General features: G+C 43.3%; 1 protein-coding gene across 3 annotated transcripts in view; it reads left to right on the top strand.

Annotated features, from left to right (window-relative positions):
• SEPTIN2 (septin 2) overlaps positions 1–17,838 on the top strand; it is a 40,700-nt gene that overhangs the window by 4,993 nt on the left and 17,869 nt on the right. For all 3 annotated transcript variants that reach the window (XM_029068732.2, XM_029068733.1, XM_001513209.6), the window contains exons 2-3: positions 13,292–13,321; positions 14,576–14,696. In XM_029068732.2, coding sequence (XP_028924565.1) covers positions 13,313–13,321; positions 14,576–14,696 — 130 coding nt within the window. In that variant the 5' untranslated portion in view covers positions 13,292–13,312. The remainder of the gene's footprint in view (positions 1–13,291; positions 13,322–14,575; positions 14,697–17,838) is intronic.

The following is a 17,838-nucleotide window of genomic DNA, read 5'->3' on the forward strand; positions in this document are numbered from 1 at the left end:
TGGCGGAGCCTGGATTAAAACCCAGGTGCTTCTGACTCGCAGACCGTGCCGTATCCTCTAGGCATGCCGCTCAATAAATTCCACCGATTATGTTCAAGGCTAATCAAATGGCTATGTGAGCGCCTTCATTTCCTCTCATTATAATAAAAAGGCCATTGTAGGCCGATTTATCTCACCAGAATTTTACAGGCCTCAAGATGAAATCAATTAATTACTCTAATTACTCCCTTGTCTTCGGGTGGGGGGGTGGTTTGTCATTTTGGGGTGGGGAGGTAGTTTTGAATCAACCCTTGAGTTGAGCATATACTGTACTATATGGGCAGAGGATTGTACTAAGCGCTTGGAAGAGTACGACATAACAGAGTTGGTAGAGGGAGAGACAGACATTAGTATAAATCAATGTTAAGGATATATACATGGTGGGATGAATAAAGGGTGCAGATTCAAATGAGCCATACAGGGCGGATTAAGCTTCCTAGCTAGCCGTATCAGATTTATCAAAATGCCAAATATGATAAGTAATGGCTGTTACAATTTTAAATAATTAGAGACTTGCATGATGTCCCTAATTAGTCAATCCTCTACAAAGCAGGTAAAGTCAGCTTTGGCTATGGTAGGGAGGGGTGAGTAACTAAAATTATCTGATTGATCAAAACATGGAATGTAGTAACCAAATGCTGAATATTCAAACTTTAAATAATTGAAGGCTTGCCGCATGCTGTCAGTAATTAGAAACTTGTAAGATATGCAAAATTGAGTCCGGTTACTTTTTAAAACTAATCAACTATTAGTATCGTAAGGAAAGGGAATAAAAGCCCCTTCCACATCTTGAGATGAACATTTTCTGACTGCATTTAACACGAGTCAACAGTGCTAGGGGGTTCCCATTTGCTCCTTTTTAAAGGTGATTTTAGGCTCTCGCATGGTAGAAATCCAGCAGAGTCTGCTCATTTGCCTTTCATTTTAATGAGTGAATTTCAGGTTTCTGTGGTGGGTGTCTGCTCTGGAACTTGCAGTTCATTAGTCTCCCCAAGTCTCTGAGGGTAATAATAATTATGTTGCTATTTAAGTGTGTACTATGTGCTGAGCACTGTTCTAAGCACTGGGGTAGATACAAGGTAATCAGGTTGTCACACATGAGGCTCACAGTCTCAGTCCCCATTTTACAGATGAGGTAACTGAGGAACTGAGAAGTGAAGTGACTCACCCAAAGTCACACAGCTGACAGGTGGCGGATCCAGGATTAGAACCCACGACCTCTGACTCCTAAGCCCGTGCTCTTTCCACTGAGCCACGCTAGGGTCATTGTTCCCATTCTGCTGTTGGAGAAAACTCCGCCACTTAGCTGTGTGACCTTGGGCAACTCACTTTACTTCTCTGTGCCTCAGTTCCCTCATCTGTAAAATGGGGATTGAGACTGAGAGCCCCACGTGGGACAACCTGATTACAACTTGTATCTACTCCCGGGCTTAGAGCGGTGCTTGGCACATAGTAAGCGCTTAACAAATACCATCAATATCCTCATCAACAAAACCCGGGAGGTTGGCAAAGTAGAGACTTGATTCTTCCTGTCAGAGACCTCTGAAGTGCACTGCATATATGCTGCAGTGGCCCATCTGATTAGCTTCAGTCTCCTCCCTACGTACATTAAGGCGTGTGGGCATCCAGGGTTGGGCCAAAACCAGCTAGGTTGTTTTTGGGGGGTGGGGGGTCGGGGGCACTTTTACCTGCCTCACTGATAGATCGGGCCCAGCTCAGATCCCTAAACCCAACATGTACGGTTGTCAAGAGCCCCTGCCTCTTGATTCCCAGTTAAATCTTCATTTTCAGTTCTGTGTTACGGCATATCTGGGGGTCAGATAGGAAGACTTTTCAGATTCGCCTTTTAAAATATACCCTGGCTCATGCTGATGTTTAAAAGGTCAGTAATCACCAGTATAATGTGCTTGATCAATTTCAGAAAGAATCTGGAATCAGACGCAGTACCTGCTCATCGCCATTCCCCCAGATTAAATTAGGCCAGAAGGGGGAAGAGTGGAAATATACTTTTGGAAGGAACCAAGAGACTAGAAACAGAGCACTGGGAGAATGCCCTTCTAATATGGAGTGACTCCAAAAGCAAAACATTTACTTCCTGTGAAATAATAATTGTGTTTGTTAAGCACTTTTGCTGTATACTAAGCACTGGGGTAGTGAAATAATAATCAGGTCAGACACAATCCCTATCCTCCATGGGACTCAAAGCTTAAGTAGGAGAAGAGCAGATATTTAGTCCCTATTTTGCACATGAGGAAACTGAGGTTCGAAGGAGCGAAGTCACTGCCCAAGGTCACACAAAGGGAAATGGCAGAGGCAGGATTAGAACGCAGTTCCCTGACTCCCGGGCCTGTGTTCTTCCCACTGGACCATGCTGATTTTCATTTCTTTATGTGTAAGTATAAAAATGTGTACATTTTTACATCCATTAAACCTACTAATACTAGTACAATATTGGAAGGACTGAACTGTGTTAAGTTTCTCCTTAAAGTCAGTTTAAGCCTCTGGTGGTGACCTTTGTTTATAAGAAAGGATTGGTTGATAACAGAAAGAGCTAATTCAATTATACATTGTCTTCAAGTATGTAATTGATTGTAGTTCAGTCCTTAGCTATTCTGATAAGAATAAATCCTACTTAGAAACAATGGTTAAAAAAAGATTTTGTATAATAGCTGGCTAAACTCCAGCAACTCCCCTAGGCAAGATTAATGATACCAAGTTTCAGGTACCACAGGTCTTAAAATCTTAACAGAACCTTTACAGGATTTACATCTCTGGCAGAAATTCCCCTTACTCCTAGGCAAATCTTAGCCTTTCGTAGTTAAGATTTTAGCCTTCATCAAATAAAATGGGATTGTGATGATTGAGTCTGATCCCGAATCTGAGGTGTATTGTATTTTACCCAACCCCGCCCCCGACTTGCCCATCACTGTAAGCATACCACCACCATCCTACCTTTGTCACTGTCCTCATTATCTTCTATTCCTCCCTCTTAGTCAACCCACATATTCAATCTTGTCACTTCTACCTTCAAAACATCACTAAAATCCTCCCTTTCCTCTCCATCCAAACTCCCGCCATGTTAATCGAAGTACTTGAGCCCTGTACTGAGAATACAGCACAATAAAACAGGAATATTCCCTGATCACAGCGAGCTTATAGTCTAGAGTGACACCTGATTCTCTTGTATCTATCCCAGATCCCATCCCACCTTGGCTACTGCATCAGCCTCCTTACTGACCTTCCTGCCACTCCCCACTCTGGTCTATATTTCACTCTGCTGCCTGGATCATTTTTCTAAAAAGAAGTTCAGTTCACATTTTCCCACTCCTCAGGAACTTCCAGGATGGTTGCCCGTCCCTCTCCACATCAAACGGAAACTCTTCACCATCAACTTTAAAGCCCTCAATCACTTTGCCCCCTCCTACCTTACCTCACTGATTTCCTACCAACCTACACACTGTACCTCCATCTTGTCTACCCCACCGCTTACCCTCTCGCTCAATATCCTGCCCCTGGCCAGGAACTCCCCCACTCCTTCGTATCCTACGGACCACAACTCTCCTAACCTTCGAAGCCTTCTTAAAAGCACATCTCCTCCATGAGGCCTTTCCAGACTAAGCCCTCATTTCCCCTACTCTCCATTCTGTGTCACCCTTGCTCTCTCTTTTTTTTTAATAGTATTGTTAAGTACGTACTATATGTCGAGCACTGTTCTAAGCACTGGGGTTGGGTAGAGTTGATCACATTGAACAGAGTCCCTGTCCCACCTGGGGCTCACAGTCTAAATTGGAGGGAGGAGGATTTAATCCCCATTTTACAGATGAGGGAACTGAGGCACAGAGATGCTAACCGACTTGCCCAAGGTCACACAGCAAGCAGTTGGATCAGAACCCAGGTCCTCTGACTCCCAGGCCCGTGCTCTTTCCACTAGGGCACAATGTTTCTGGTCTGTGAAGAGGCAGTCTGCCATTATTAAGACCCAGGCTTGGTGGGTTTGAAGAGGAATCGCATGGTTGGGCCTTCATCAGTGACCCCCTTAAGACTGTCTTTAGGCCTGAAACAAGCTCCTAGTACTATTAGGATCCCCTCCCCAAATTTCAGGAATCGGCTGCCCTTGGTGGAAGACTGAAGCCTGACCGGTATGGTTTGTGTCTTGAAAAAGCAATGATTTCATATTTAACAGCCATTACTAATTTGCCCCAATCCAATTTTTTTAGGTTTGTGTTTGTGTCTTGCAAAAACTTGTCTTGCCTCCCATGAAACTTCCTCTGTCAGTCAACCTGAAGAACTGAGGAACTACAACCCAGGTCTCCTGATTCCCAGGCCCATGCTCTGTCTTCATTTTTATCTTTGTGTGATGAAATGTTCCTCCTGATTTCCACTGTAAGATCGCAAGCTCCTCGAGGGCAGGAATCATCATGTCTACTAACTCTACTGTTTGCTTCCAAGAGCTTGGCACAGTTATAAGCACCCAACTAATACTATTGCGGGATCGATTGGAGGTGATACCTTGCTTCTAGAATAAACATCCAAAGAAAAGCTTCACCATCTCCTTCACATAACCACTTTAGAAAGTAGAGTTACAATGTAGTCTCCTGACCTGCATCTAGGCTTTTGCCGTTTCTCTACACTTTGCTGACGATTTTAAGTTTTTCAGCGATTTTGGGTGTCTTCTTAATTCTAGTCTTAAATGTTGCAATATAGAAAAGCAGTGTTGTCCCTATTAGATTGTACTTTTAAAAAATTGGACTGGGACAAATTAGTAATGGCTATTAAATATGAAATCGTTGTCTTTTCAGTTCCTTTTAAGGGCAATTCAAAGGTTTTAAAACTGCAGCAAAGACTCTTTAAAAATTCAACGGCCAAAATCTTTCCTGGTGTCATAATGTAAAAATAACTTTGTAGTCCCCTATTTAGGAATATTTTCTTAATGCTTTTGTTAAGCGCTTACTATGTGTCAGGCACTGTATTAAGCGCTGGGGTAGATACAAGCTAATGAGGTCGGACAGAGTCCATGTCCCACATGGGGCTCACAGTCTTACTCCCCATTTTACAGATAAAAGGAACTGAGGCACAGAGAAGTTGTGACTTGCCCAAGGTCACACAGGAGATAAATGGAGGAGCTGGGATTAGAACCCAGTCCTTCTGACTCCCAGGCCTGTGATCTAATCCCTAAAAGTGGGTTATTGGGAAGAAATGACCCCAAGTTCTCCAAAGAACCGCACTTCATTTCGGAGGAGAGTTTGACTGCCCTAAATTTCATCCAACATCATGGTGAAAGTTCTTCAAATCCCATGCCAAGACTACCTGATAGTCTAGATTTTGGAAGTGGGAATAAGAGTGAAAAAAATGCTAATGCTGGGTCAAATCAGAAGTCCATCCAGTCCATGATGGACTCTGATCGTCCTGCCAGGCTCCTTGGAGGGCTTATGTGGTATTTCTTTCTTAACATCGACCCTAGTGTGTAGCAGTGAACCACTTCACACCCCTCCCTTCTCCAGGCAATCAGTACTTATTATATACCCAGTCTGAGCAGAACATTTTACTGAGCGTTTAGGAGGGTGGGAGAAAAGCCGAAGCTAGTGCCTGCTTTCATAGAGTTTACAATCTAATGAAGGCCAGTCAGTCGCATTTATTGAGCGTTCACCGTGTGCAGAGCACTATACTAGGCGCTTGGGAGACTGCAGTACAACAATAAACAGAACCATACCCTGCCCACAGGAAACTTACAGTCTAGAAGCAAGTTGTAAATAATGGGAGCAGGAGAAAAGGCTCCAACTGGTAATAGGATGGAAAAATGAGGAGATTAATAAGTAAGTACTGTTGACTGCATCGCAAACTATCACTCCAGTAACCCATTTTGGACTCAGATCCCTCATGAGCCTATCTGCATGGTGTAGTGAATTCCCAATGGTTCCCACCTGCTGCGTCTGTGAGAAGTGTTTTCTTCTGGGTATTGAACTTACCACCCTCAAGATGCAAAAGCTGGAGAAAAACCTCTAAGACCAGGCTGTTGCCAGTATCCACTATGGAATTCCATTTAATAATAATAATAATAACGGTATTCGTTAAACACTTACTATTTGCCAAGGACTATACTAAGCGCTGGGGTGAATAGAAGCAAGTTGGGTTGGTCACAGTCCCTGTCCCACATGGGGCTCAATCCATATTTTATGGATTAGGTAAGAGGCACAGAGAAGTGAAGTGACTTGCCTAAGGTAACAGCAGATATGTGGCAGAGACAGGATTAGAACCCATGACCTTCTGACTCCCAGCGCCATTTTCTATTCACTACACCATTTGGACATCTATCCGGAGAAGGAGAATGGTCTAGTGGGAAGAGCCTGGGCCTGAGTTCTAATCCTGCCTGCACCACTTGCCTGCTGAGTAATTGGGACAAGTCACTTCTCTGTGCTTTTTCTGTTGTTGCTGTTGTTCATCTGTAAAATGGGTGTTCAGTACCAGATCTCCTTCCTGCTGTGGCAGTGAGCCCCAGTGGGGGCAGGGTCTGTGTCCGACCAGACTCTTTTGTGTTCCGTATATGTTCATACATAAACTACATATATATACACATGCTCAGGGTTCAACAGATTTGGCTCAGTTCATTAGTCCCAGATACCACTAATCAAAAATGGTTTTTGCCTCTTTTTTCCTGCATCAGCTGTCTTTAGGTTAATTAAGTATTTTAGTGCTCTTTGATTTTTCAGTCATTCTGGTAGAGTGCATTAGTGTAGTAATAATAATGATGATGATGGTATTTAAGCACTTACTATGTGTCGCGCACTGTTATAAGCGCTGGCTAATCAGCACTTACAAGCTAGTCAGGTTGGACACATTCCCTGTCCCACATGGGACTCCCAGTCTTACTCCCCATTTTCCAGATGAGGTAACTGAGGCACAGAGAAGTGAAGTGACTTGCCGAAGATCACACAGCAGAGAAATGGCGGAGCCGGGATTAGAACCCAGGTCCTTCTGACTATCCACTAGACAATGGCCACGACATATATGTTTACAGAGTCAGTATTTTCATTTTTGATGTGACAGACTCTACATACCTCTCAATAAACATTCTTTCCACACTGGAAATCGGAAATTTTCCCCGCATTAGTCATAACAGAAGATCTTACTGGTCCACCTCTGGGATTCTTCCAAGTCAAATTGTGAATTTATTTTTAGTTTTAGAAAGAACAGCTGTAGAAACTTTTGCGAAATTTTGGCTCTCGTGTTAACTGATAGTTTTAAGCGCCATCTTTATAGGTAAGAATTGCTCACAAGTACGCGGCTCAAAATCAAGCTTGCATATTGCTCCCCGAACATCAGTTCTTGTCTCCTAACCAGCACGTGTTTATTTTTGGTAAATAACTAAATATATCTGTGTATTGGACACAGCTACAGAAAGAAGTTACTCTGAATAGCATGTGTTCATGTACAAACCACATACTCTTAGCTTTATCACTATCTTTTAGACAGTGGCAGTAAGCATTTCCTGACTCTTCAGGTTCCAGAAATGTGTCCCTTTGTTATGGGTTTAATGCTATTTTCTGTTTTTCCTGAGTTTTTCCAGTAATGAAGAAAGCTAAAGCCTGATAGGAAAAAAAAAATGTGATCACCTAAAAAGTTTCAAGCTGGTTGATTGGATGGAGGCTTTTTAACCAGCCTATGTTATTAAGTTGACAAAGGGAACTATTACATTAGGCTGGGTATTAGATAAAGAATTTCCCTCACATTGCTCTTTGGGCTCTGTTTTAAGCTGCATGAGAAGGGAGTTTTTCGTTAACAAAATTATGTAAGATTTTCATCACCGGATAGTGTTTGTTTGTCTTACCAAAGTGAGTTTTCATTAACACATATGAGTCATGCTAAATTAGTACATTAAACAAACCTGCCTTGTTAGCCGTGATCCCGACAGTAGACGAGACCTCGAGTTCACCAAAAGCAGAGTCCAGGGAGAAGTCGTACGGTGCCCTCTTGACTGTATTGTGGGGTATGCAGACAAACAGTTGGTGAAAATCCGATTTATGGATTATTTGTAGATAGACTCTCACCCTGCTATTCCCAGAGAAAAGAACACAGTTCTGGGAATCGGGAAATCTGGGTTCTAGAGACGATGGTTTCTCCAGGGGCTAGTGGGGAAGGTTACTGACCGAAGACCACTTAGGGCACTTCATGGAGGAGAAACATCCAGGAGGAATTCTGAAAAAACGGATGCCAGAGACCATGGTGGCTACTAAGGCAGGGCCCTTGACTTTATATTATAAATTGGAGTTTCAGGAAAGAGTAAATGGGTACTTTCCTTTGGAGAGTCCAGGGCTCCAGAAAACTTTATTCCATTGTTATCCTTCGAAGCCGAGAAGCAGCATAGCCTAGTGAAAGAGCCTGGGCCTGGGACCGGGGTTCCTCTAATCGTGACCCCACCACTTATCTGCTGTGTAACCTTGGGCAAGTCACTTAACTTCCCCATGCCTTAGTTGTCTCCCTGCAAAATGGGGATTCGGTACCTGTTCTCCCTCCTCCTCAGACTGTGAACCCCATGTGGGGCCTGATCATCTTGCATGTACCCCAGCGTCGAGTACAGTGCTTAGCACAAAGTAAGCATTTATCAAATACCAGAATTATTGCACCATTTAGTAAAGCATATGATGCCTTCTTCCTACCACTGGCCCCCGGGCTTATCTGGACATAGTGGAAATATTTACAACAGTCTTGCCGAAGCTGTGGCTGATTATTGGATTAACTGTATAAATTTGTGAGCGTATTTGTGGTTCTTCAACTTCTTACATGTGCCCAGATTAGAAACTTCCCCAAAATATTTACTTTTGGACTACTTTTGGGTCAGGGGTAAGGAAGCGTGAGGGATGCAGGATTCAATCTAATTTGTCAATTTTTAGCAAGTGCATGACTTGTATTGCTCTCTGAAGAGAAGAGATTAATTTAGCACTTGTCACAATGAAAATATTTTGCAGATATATCCTCATTCATTCAGTCGTATTTATTGAGCGCTTACTCTGTGCTGAGCACCGTACTAAACGCTTGGAAAGTACGATTAGGCAACACACAGAGACAATCCCTACCCCACAGTTTGTGGTAGGTTGGGGCCTCTATTTAAAATTACCGGCAAGACAAGCTCTCAGGGCAAAAATACTTGTGCTGAATAATAAGGGAAGAAATAATTGCCATTGCTTCCTGCTTCAACTTCCTTATTTTAAAATTTTAAAATGGAGCTGAAAGGGAGGGTGATGGGAGTAGTTGTCGTGAAGGAAGAAATGTAATGGGCTTTGAAGAGTTTAATAGTAATAAAAAAGCAATAAAAAGCAGTAATAAATGTATCGGCTACATATTTGGTTGAGCGGAGGGTACCCTACCGCTCCACGCCACCAATCCAGAGTTAGAAACTGCTGCAAGGTGGCCAGAGATTGAAAAATTGCAAAGGTGGGCTTCACTCAGAGTGGTCAGGAGGAGGAGGGAGGCTGGTCTAGGTAGTGGGCGGACCCAGGAGTTCTCATTACCAGGCGGCAGGAAGGACAGTGCAAGTACTAAGTCTGTAGGGGACTTTTCTCCTACAACTTTCGGTTTTAGTTATGGCTTTGATTCTTCCCTTTCTCCAAACTGTGGCCCAATGGTACTGCTCCTTTTCTGCAACATTTCTAAAAATCTCTTTTTTTTTTTCTACATCTCTCTTTCAAATCCTATGTTTTTGATAATCATTGGATTTATTGCAACTCTCATATTCCCACTTCCCCATATTCTACTGTAATATCTTCCACCCAGTTCATATTTCCTAGCCATAATCATCTGAGAGCTCATTACCATTTACCTCACCTTTCCTTCTTCAGTCACTTCAGAGGTTTCCCAGTGCCAGCTAAGGCACATCCATCATTCTGCCGGGCTTGCCCATAATCTTTCTGATCCCATTTACCTCTCTGATTCATGCCTTTCAAGTGTCTTCCATGACTTAAAAAAGCCTCAGCCTAAACAAAAAATAATTGACATTGATTGAACGCTCCTGAACGGTCATTTCACCCCCATCTCTCATCTGTCTAGTCAGAGTTTCTGTTTTACAGCTCTACACTATAATAGCTCATTGTGGCCAGGAAACATAGCTGCCGACTCTGTTGTATTGTAGTCTGCCAAGCGTGTAGTACAGTGTGCTGCCCATAGTAAGCACTCCGTAAGGACCATTGATTCTGGGAGAAGCAGCATGGCATGGTGGATAGAGCACGGGCCTGGGAGTCAGAAGGTCTTGGGTTCTAATTCCGGCTCTGCCACTTGTCTGCTGTGACCTAAGGCAAGTCACTTAACTTCTTCCTCAGTTACCTCATCTGTAAAATGGGAATCGAACCTGTGAGCCCCATATGGGACAGGGCCCGTGTCCAACCCAATTTGCTTGTATCCAACCCAGCGCTTAGTACAGTGCCTGGAACACAGTAAGCGCTTTAATATTAATAACCTGTAGATCAATGCTTTGTTGATTCTTGACAATAAAAGCATACATTGACAGCAGCAGATCTTATTAACAGAAGAATGTGGGTGTCAGCAAGCTAGGGAGGAAAGATCCGAGACCACCCAAGGATTGGTGGGTTCGGGGTGGGGGCTAGGTTAGGAGGTGATGATTAAGGAAGGTAAGCGATAGAGAAAACATAGCGTGGTTTTGTTACAGGTTGGAGACTCAGTGAGAGGTAAATTTATCGTAGCTAAAGATCTCTTTGGTTCCTGGATTCTTGGCAATACACTCAGCTACGTAAGTGCAGAAAAGGAGGAAGTGAACAGTGGGGATGATCCAAACAGACCCTAGGGTTTATAAGCCAAGGTTAGCAGAGAATCCGTGCGGTCCAGGGAATGGAGAGGGTCAAATTAAAGATTTGGCTTCTCAAATCTCGGGAGAGGAAGGCCGCCAGTGACGTCAGGAAGGGTGAAGTACTTTAGGAAAAGGGAAGAGGATTATGAGACTGAAGATCACAGCAAAGAGCAGAGAACAGGTGTGGAGGGTGGGCTGTTGTAGATAGTGAATGGCAGATTAAGAGGTTAAGATCTGATAATGGAAGCGTGTTCCATTCCAGGTGAAATAGCATTTGGTAAAGAGGTTCCAAGATGAGCCAGTGTTAGGTGGAGTTGGTGTAGGTAGGGAATGCGTCCATCAACGGACTTGTGTCGTACTCTGCCAAGCACTGTAATTCAGTGCTCCGCACGCAGGAAACGCTCCATAAATATCACTGATTAGAATAGAGAGCAGAATCAGAAAATAGGAGAATCTGTAGGATTATCAACTTGGATAACTAAGTTTCCATGGATCCGTTTGGGAGAGGGGGTGGAGTGGGGAAAGATGAGGAAGGAATTAAGAAAGGAAGGTGTGAGTCCACCAGCAACCAAAGGTTATAGTGGTGAGAGGGCCAGAGTAGGGAGGTGGTTAGTGATGGATATGAGATTATATAAGATTCTGTGAGACAGGAGTAGTTCAATCCCCTTTCCTGTGAGGAGGGGGATTCCAAGAAGATGAAACCCCCACTGGTGAGAGCAACAGAGAGGCGGTGAGGGTGCACTACGTATCTTGGGATGTCGAGTCATCTCCGACCCATAGTGACGCCATGGACACATCTCTCCCAGAACACCCCACCTCCATCTGCAAAATTTGGTAGAGCATCCATAGAATTTTCTCGGTAAAAATACGGAAGTGGTTTACCTTTGCCTCCTTCCACACAGTGAACCTGAATCTCTGCCCTTGACTCTCCCGTGCCGCTACTGCCCAGCACGTGAGACTCTTGACTTGTAGCAGGTTGCCTTCCCCTCGCTAGCCACTGGCCAAGCTAGGAACGAAATGGATAGGCCTCTGCTTGACTCTCCTTCTCATAGTCGAAACTAGTAGAGAACTGGAAACTCTCCAGGTGCCAACCTAAGAGGGTGCACTGTGTGCCAAGTGAAAATCTAAGGAGTCGTCAAACGGGGATTCCGTGAAGCCTGGCGGAAGGGTCAGCAGCGAGATGGGAGAGGTGATGAGAGACTGCGTGGAGGCGGGATTTTACAGGATGAATACGAGAGTGCATTTAGTAATGGATGTGCCCTCATCTCCAGAGCCGTATTAGAAGCATATCTCCTCCAAAAGTCCCTCCCTGACTAAGCTGTTTATTTGCCCTCCCTTTTGCATCATCTACACCCTCCAGTCTGTGCCCCTTAAGCACTTTGATTTGCACCCCACCCCCACAGCACTCGTACATATCCCCCTGTAGTTTATTTTCATGTCCGTCTTTCGCTCCAGTCTGTAAGCTCCTTGTGGTCAGGGATCAGGTCTACTTTATCCTATTGTATCAATACAGCGCCAAGCTCAATAAATACCATCGATTGATTGGATGAGTTAGGATGAAAACAGCGGGGAAGTACAGAGACAAGGCAAGCAAATGGACCAGGACAATAAAGAGCAAAAGGAACTGTGGAATGCTAGCTCCTGCGGTGGAGCCAGTTGGAGAGTTTCAGGGCTGCTGTGGAGTCCAAATGGAGGGAGAAAAGAGAAAGTGGAAAGAGGGGAGGATTTAGAAAGAAAGCACAAGTAGCTACGGAGAGACAGTGACTCTGTAATAAGAATGGAGAATCAGGACAGACTTGGGGGAACGGGAGGCGGCTTGATCTGTGGGTGCCTTTCTTTTAAAACAATGTTCTGTTTCGAACTCTGAATCGGTTTGGGAGCAGTAGCAGGTGGTGTCAGGGAAGGAAGGCAAAGAGGACCAAAGCAGGCTGAAACCGATAGAGTACTACAAGCTTCCTACCAGTCTGCCAGCGATATTGATTTAAGTGATCACTTTAGGCTAAACACAGCCTGAATATACAAAGGAAGATAACAAAGACACCCTTCCCTCAAAGACAGTAATAATAATAATGATTATAATGGTACTTGTTAAGCCCTAACTGTGCTTAACAAGGGGTGAGAGTCCAACTCTCAAGACTGCGTATGGGTTGACCATAGGATATCATTAAATAAATCGGCATGACGGCAGATTATACTTGTATGCAACAACAGTCATATTTTTTTTTACAATTCCAATAGGTAAAATTTAGTGCAAGAAGTAGCAGGCAAAAATGGCGCAGATTCTTCCATCAAAATTTTCCCCTTTAGCTTTTTACTTTTGGCAACTGTACAGGGAGACTAAAGTTTCTTCATTTCCCTCCTCGTCCTTGTGTTAGGAGAACTGTTTTGCCTACATTGTGGGGATTTGAATGTCTTGTCCAGTTCAGTTGGTTCTAAATTGACAATGCTTTATTACAGATTGACTGAACTACATTGAAGATGTCTAAGGTAAGAGATCGGACTTCATCGGGTACATTGGTCATAGAGCTAGAAACCTTTCTGACAGTATCATTCCCGAGTGGCTCAAAGCCCAAATAAAAACTGTAGTTTTTACTCTACAAGTAATTATTGCTTTTTAGGGTTGTGATGGGAAATGTTGGCATCCAGTACCATGAAGTTGTATGTCAAGAAAGGCAGCATTCATAGTCTCCAGGTGTCACGTTGGTGACACTCTTGAACAGATTATTGGCCTTGATGGGCCGCAGGTCTGCTCCAGTATAACATTTTTTGTTCTCATGTTTTAGAACATAACAGTTCCGCTCTTACAAGCATAGCAGACTGCACTTTCCCGGATGATTTTTTTCCTGATACTGGGAGGAGAGGCCTAGGAACTGAATGGGGGTAGCCAGAAAGGAGGAGAGGACCAATGCTTCATAACTTGCATCCCCACCCAAATTTGTCAGTTTCTCCCATGTATTATTTCATAGGCAAAAGCGATGTCATGGGTTCTAATCCCGGCTCCGCCACTTGCCTGCTGCGGGGTGACTTTGGGCAAATCAGTTGACTTCTCTGTGCCTCATTTACTTCATCTGTAAAATGGGAATTGAGACTATGACCCCCACATGGGACAGGGACTGCGTCCAACCCAATTTGCATGTATCCATTCCAGTGCTTAGAACAGAGCCTGGCACATGGTAAGCGCTTAAATACCATTATCATCACCACTGGCGTGGTGCAGCTGGGGAGCGAGAATTGAGAAATCCTGTCCCTCACCTCTTTTCTTCTCTTTCCCCTTCCCCCTCACCCCCCAGCCCAGCTGCCAGATTCCTTTTACTTTGTTATTTGGGTCTGGAGAGAAGCTACAGTTGTAGGTAACCACCTTGCTATTTTCTTCCCAGTTACTACATAATTACTAGTCTAGGCCTTTGCGCCAGAAGCCACTAGTATAAGAAACGAACAGTCTGTTGGAGTCCACACCAACGGTTGATTGATAGACCAAGTTACTTTAAATCTATAAATTTATCTCAGTAAAATAAATCCACCGTGTTCTTTTTGAGACTAAGAAAGACAAGAAAAAAACAAAAACCCAAAAATGTGAAAAACAAGTCCTGAAGATGTAGAGTGATAGCAATCTGAAAAAAATGTATGTGAAACTTCTAAGCCTTGGGTTTGGGTATTATTCCTCACCCCTCGATTTGTGGCATTTGTAATTTTAAGTAAAATTTAAAAACGGCTAACGTTTTACATTTTATTTTCCTTCAGCAACAGCCTGCTCAGTTTACCAACCCAGAAACTCCTGGCTATGTTGGGTTTGCCAACCTTCCCAACCAGGTTCATCGGAAATCTGTGAAAAAAGGCTTTGAGTTCACACTTATGGTTGTTGGTAAGCAAATATTTTGTAACTTCTCTTAAGAATTTTTAGCTAACCCAGGTTGGAACCATATTAAACCCTCTTTCCCTGGCTTCTAATTCACTTCATGCCTGATAGATGTTTCCTTTCTAAATTAATAATTGACAAACATGATGAAAATGTCCCAAGTTCACTTTGAATTATGTAATTGGTAGAAATGATTTGAACTTAATTCTTAGTTTAAGGGCATTGAAATTCAGAAGGATTAAATTATGGAGAGAATTTTCTTCAAAATCAAGCGATAATTATGAGCTCTTCAGAAGATTCTGATGATTTAGAGAAGCAGTGTGGCCTAGTGGAAAGAACATGGGCCTGGGAGGACCTGTATTCTAATCCTGGCTTTGCCAGTTGCCTGCTATATGATTTGGGCAAGTTAACTTCTCTGTGCCGCTGTTACCTCATCTGAAAAATGGGGATTAAGAGGGATTATGAGGGACAGGAACTGTGTCCCATTTGATTACCTTGTATCTACCCCAGCTCTTAGTACAGTGCTTGGCATAGAGTAATCTCTTTTTGTTGATTTTGTGTAGCACTATTTAAAGAGCTTTAAAATATTTATTAGGACATCAGGTAATGTCTTCCCTCAGTTAACTTTGCTATTCTGATAAACTAAGGTGGGGCTATGTCCTTGGAGGTATTTGACAGTGAGGGATTTTCTCCAAGCTCATTTGCTTAATCAACATTTTCATGGGCCTCTGTCATTCTCTCTTGGTTTGGTGATAGTGATGTATAGTTTTTGATTCATCGTTTCGTTAATTCCTAGTAGTATTGCACTCTTTCAAGTGCTTAGTACAGTGCTCTGTACACAGTAAGTGCTCAGTAAATATCGATAGTAGTATTTAAAGATAAAGCTTTGATCTGGTACCCTGGATTGATCCCGTGTTCAGCTAACTAAAGGATAGAATCTCTGCACTTAATGAATACATCATACAGAATGTGTGGGAGAGAACAATAGAGTTAGAAGATAACCCCCCACACCGCAGGGATCCTATAACTTAATAGGGGAGAGCATTTCAAAATAATTACCGTATCAGCCTCCTTATTGATTTTCTGGTTAGCAGTCTCTCCCCTCTCCAGTTCATAGTTCATCCTTATTTGCTTTTCTGAAACGTGATTTTGGCTAAATCTCTCCATACTCCAAACTCTGATGGTGGCCCATTTCTTTCTGTGTCAAGTCAAAGCTCCCTAGTTTATTTTAGAGCACAGTCAGCCCTTCTCCTGTTTGAGGCTTTCAGGATTTGGCTGTCCCACAGACACCTCAAACATAACATGCCCAAAACAGAACTCTCTGCCCTCCCCTTGACTTTCTCCTCACAGTAGATAAAATCACTGTCCTCCCTATCTCACAGGCCTGTAACCATGGCATTATGCTCAAGTCCCGTCTCTCACTTAACCTACATGTCCAGTCTGTTATCAAATCCTGTCCATTCTTTCTTCACAACATCTTTAGAATCCACCTCTAGCAGAATGAAATGTGGTGGGAGGGGCTGGAAGCACGGAGATCAATGAGGAAACTGACTGTATAGTCTAGCTGGTGTATGTTAACTACCTAGAATCGGGGTGGTGGTCATTTGGATGGAGAGGATGGGGCAGATCTAGAAAATGCTGTGATTTAGTGACAAATCCACTAATAATTGAATACGAGGTGAAAGAAAGGGAGGAGTCAAGGATATTGCCTCATAGTTATTTCTTTTTTTAATTTGTTTATGGCATTTACTAAGTGCCTACAAGATTGTAAACTCACTGTGTGCAGAGAATGTGTCTGTTTATTGATGTATTTTACTCTCCCAAGTGCTTAGTACAGTGTTCTGCACACGGTAAGCACTCAAATACAATTGAGTGAATGTTCTAAATGCTGGGGTAGACACAAATCAATCAGGTCAGACATAGTCCCAGCCCCACATGGGGTCACAGTCGACAGGTCCTTGGAGATGCTAAAATGATAAAATAAAAATTGTTGTAACATTATTTGAGAATGCACTGCCTAAGGATTGTTGAATGAGGAAGTTTATGGAAGAGAAAAGAAATGTCTAAACAACTCAGAATCCATTGGCAGAGAACAGTCACTTGGCATCCTATAGTGCTTAAACCACTGTATAAATAAGTCACAACAGGGTTTCATTCCCTTTGTAAGGGGAGCACCAATGAAGAATTAGAAGTATTAATCTAGAACAAGAGACATCACCATTTCTGGTATTTCTCAGGCTTCCCAAGGAACAGAGTCCATGCCTGGTTCCCCCCTGAAAATTCTCTCCCTGTGATTAGTACAGTGCTCTGAACAGAGTAAGCACTTCATATTGTTTCTACAGTTTTACTGAGTGTGAAGTATGATACCGAGCAGTCCGGAGAATAAAACATAAGTGGAATGCTTCATCACTGCCTTCCAGGGGCTTAAAAAGCAGTGGCATGGAGAGACAAAAAAATATTTACAGAAAGTGAGAGCAGGAGGAAAAACAGTATAGCAGGAAATAGTACAAATAGCTTTGAGTTGAATTAGCTGGGTAATGGGATAGCATTTTAAGATATGCATATGTACCAAAATGCCGGGAGCAGGAGTAAAATATGTAAGCGATAAAGCTGGTGTTGGGGTGACAAGTCTGGGATGGTGCAAATCCAAATGGAACGCTGTCCCACATTGGCTTGAATCTCTGGCAGTGTGTCAGAAGGTGGTCTGCCAGGACCTTCTGCTGGACAAACCAGCCACTAGCTCAGGGGCGAGGTACAGCGTCTAGCAGTGTGTACCCCATTCTGGGCCTGCTTTTCTATTCCCACTCCTGGAGGTACATGAAAGTTCGAAATGATGAGTTCGGAAAGAGAGGAAGGGTCTGCTGCAGAAGTGCCCGGTACACAGGCAGCGTTGGATAAATACCACTGTTTTGCCGAGAATCCACGAAGCCCAGGAAAACTAACCGGCACTCACGTTGTCCCCTTCCCAGGCAGCCCGTCTTAAAACTGCAAGGAAGTAAAAGTTACCTATTGTGGTTTTAGAGTTCACTCCAGTCTTAATTGAGGAAAGAATCATGGTCACTCATTCTTATCACTATTTACCAAGAATCAACTACAAAATAAGGGGAACAGGGGGAAGAAAAACCTTTTCTCTGAGTGCAGGAGCCTA

This window comes from Ornithorhynchus anatinus, chromosome 7 (assembly GCF_004115215.2).
Source record: "Ornithorhynchus anatinus isolate Pmale09 chromosome 7, mOrnAna1.pri.v4, whole genome shotgun sequence".
In the NCBI taxonomy this organism is placed as follows: domain Eukaryota; kingdom Metazoa; phylum Chordata; class Mammalia; order Monotremata; family Ornithorhynchidae; genus Ornithorhynchus; species Ornithorhynchus anatinus.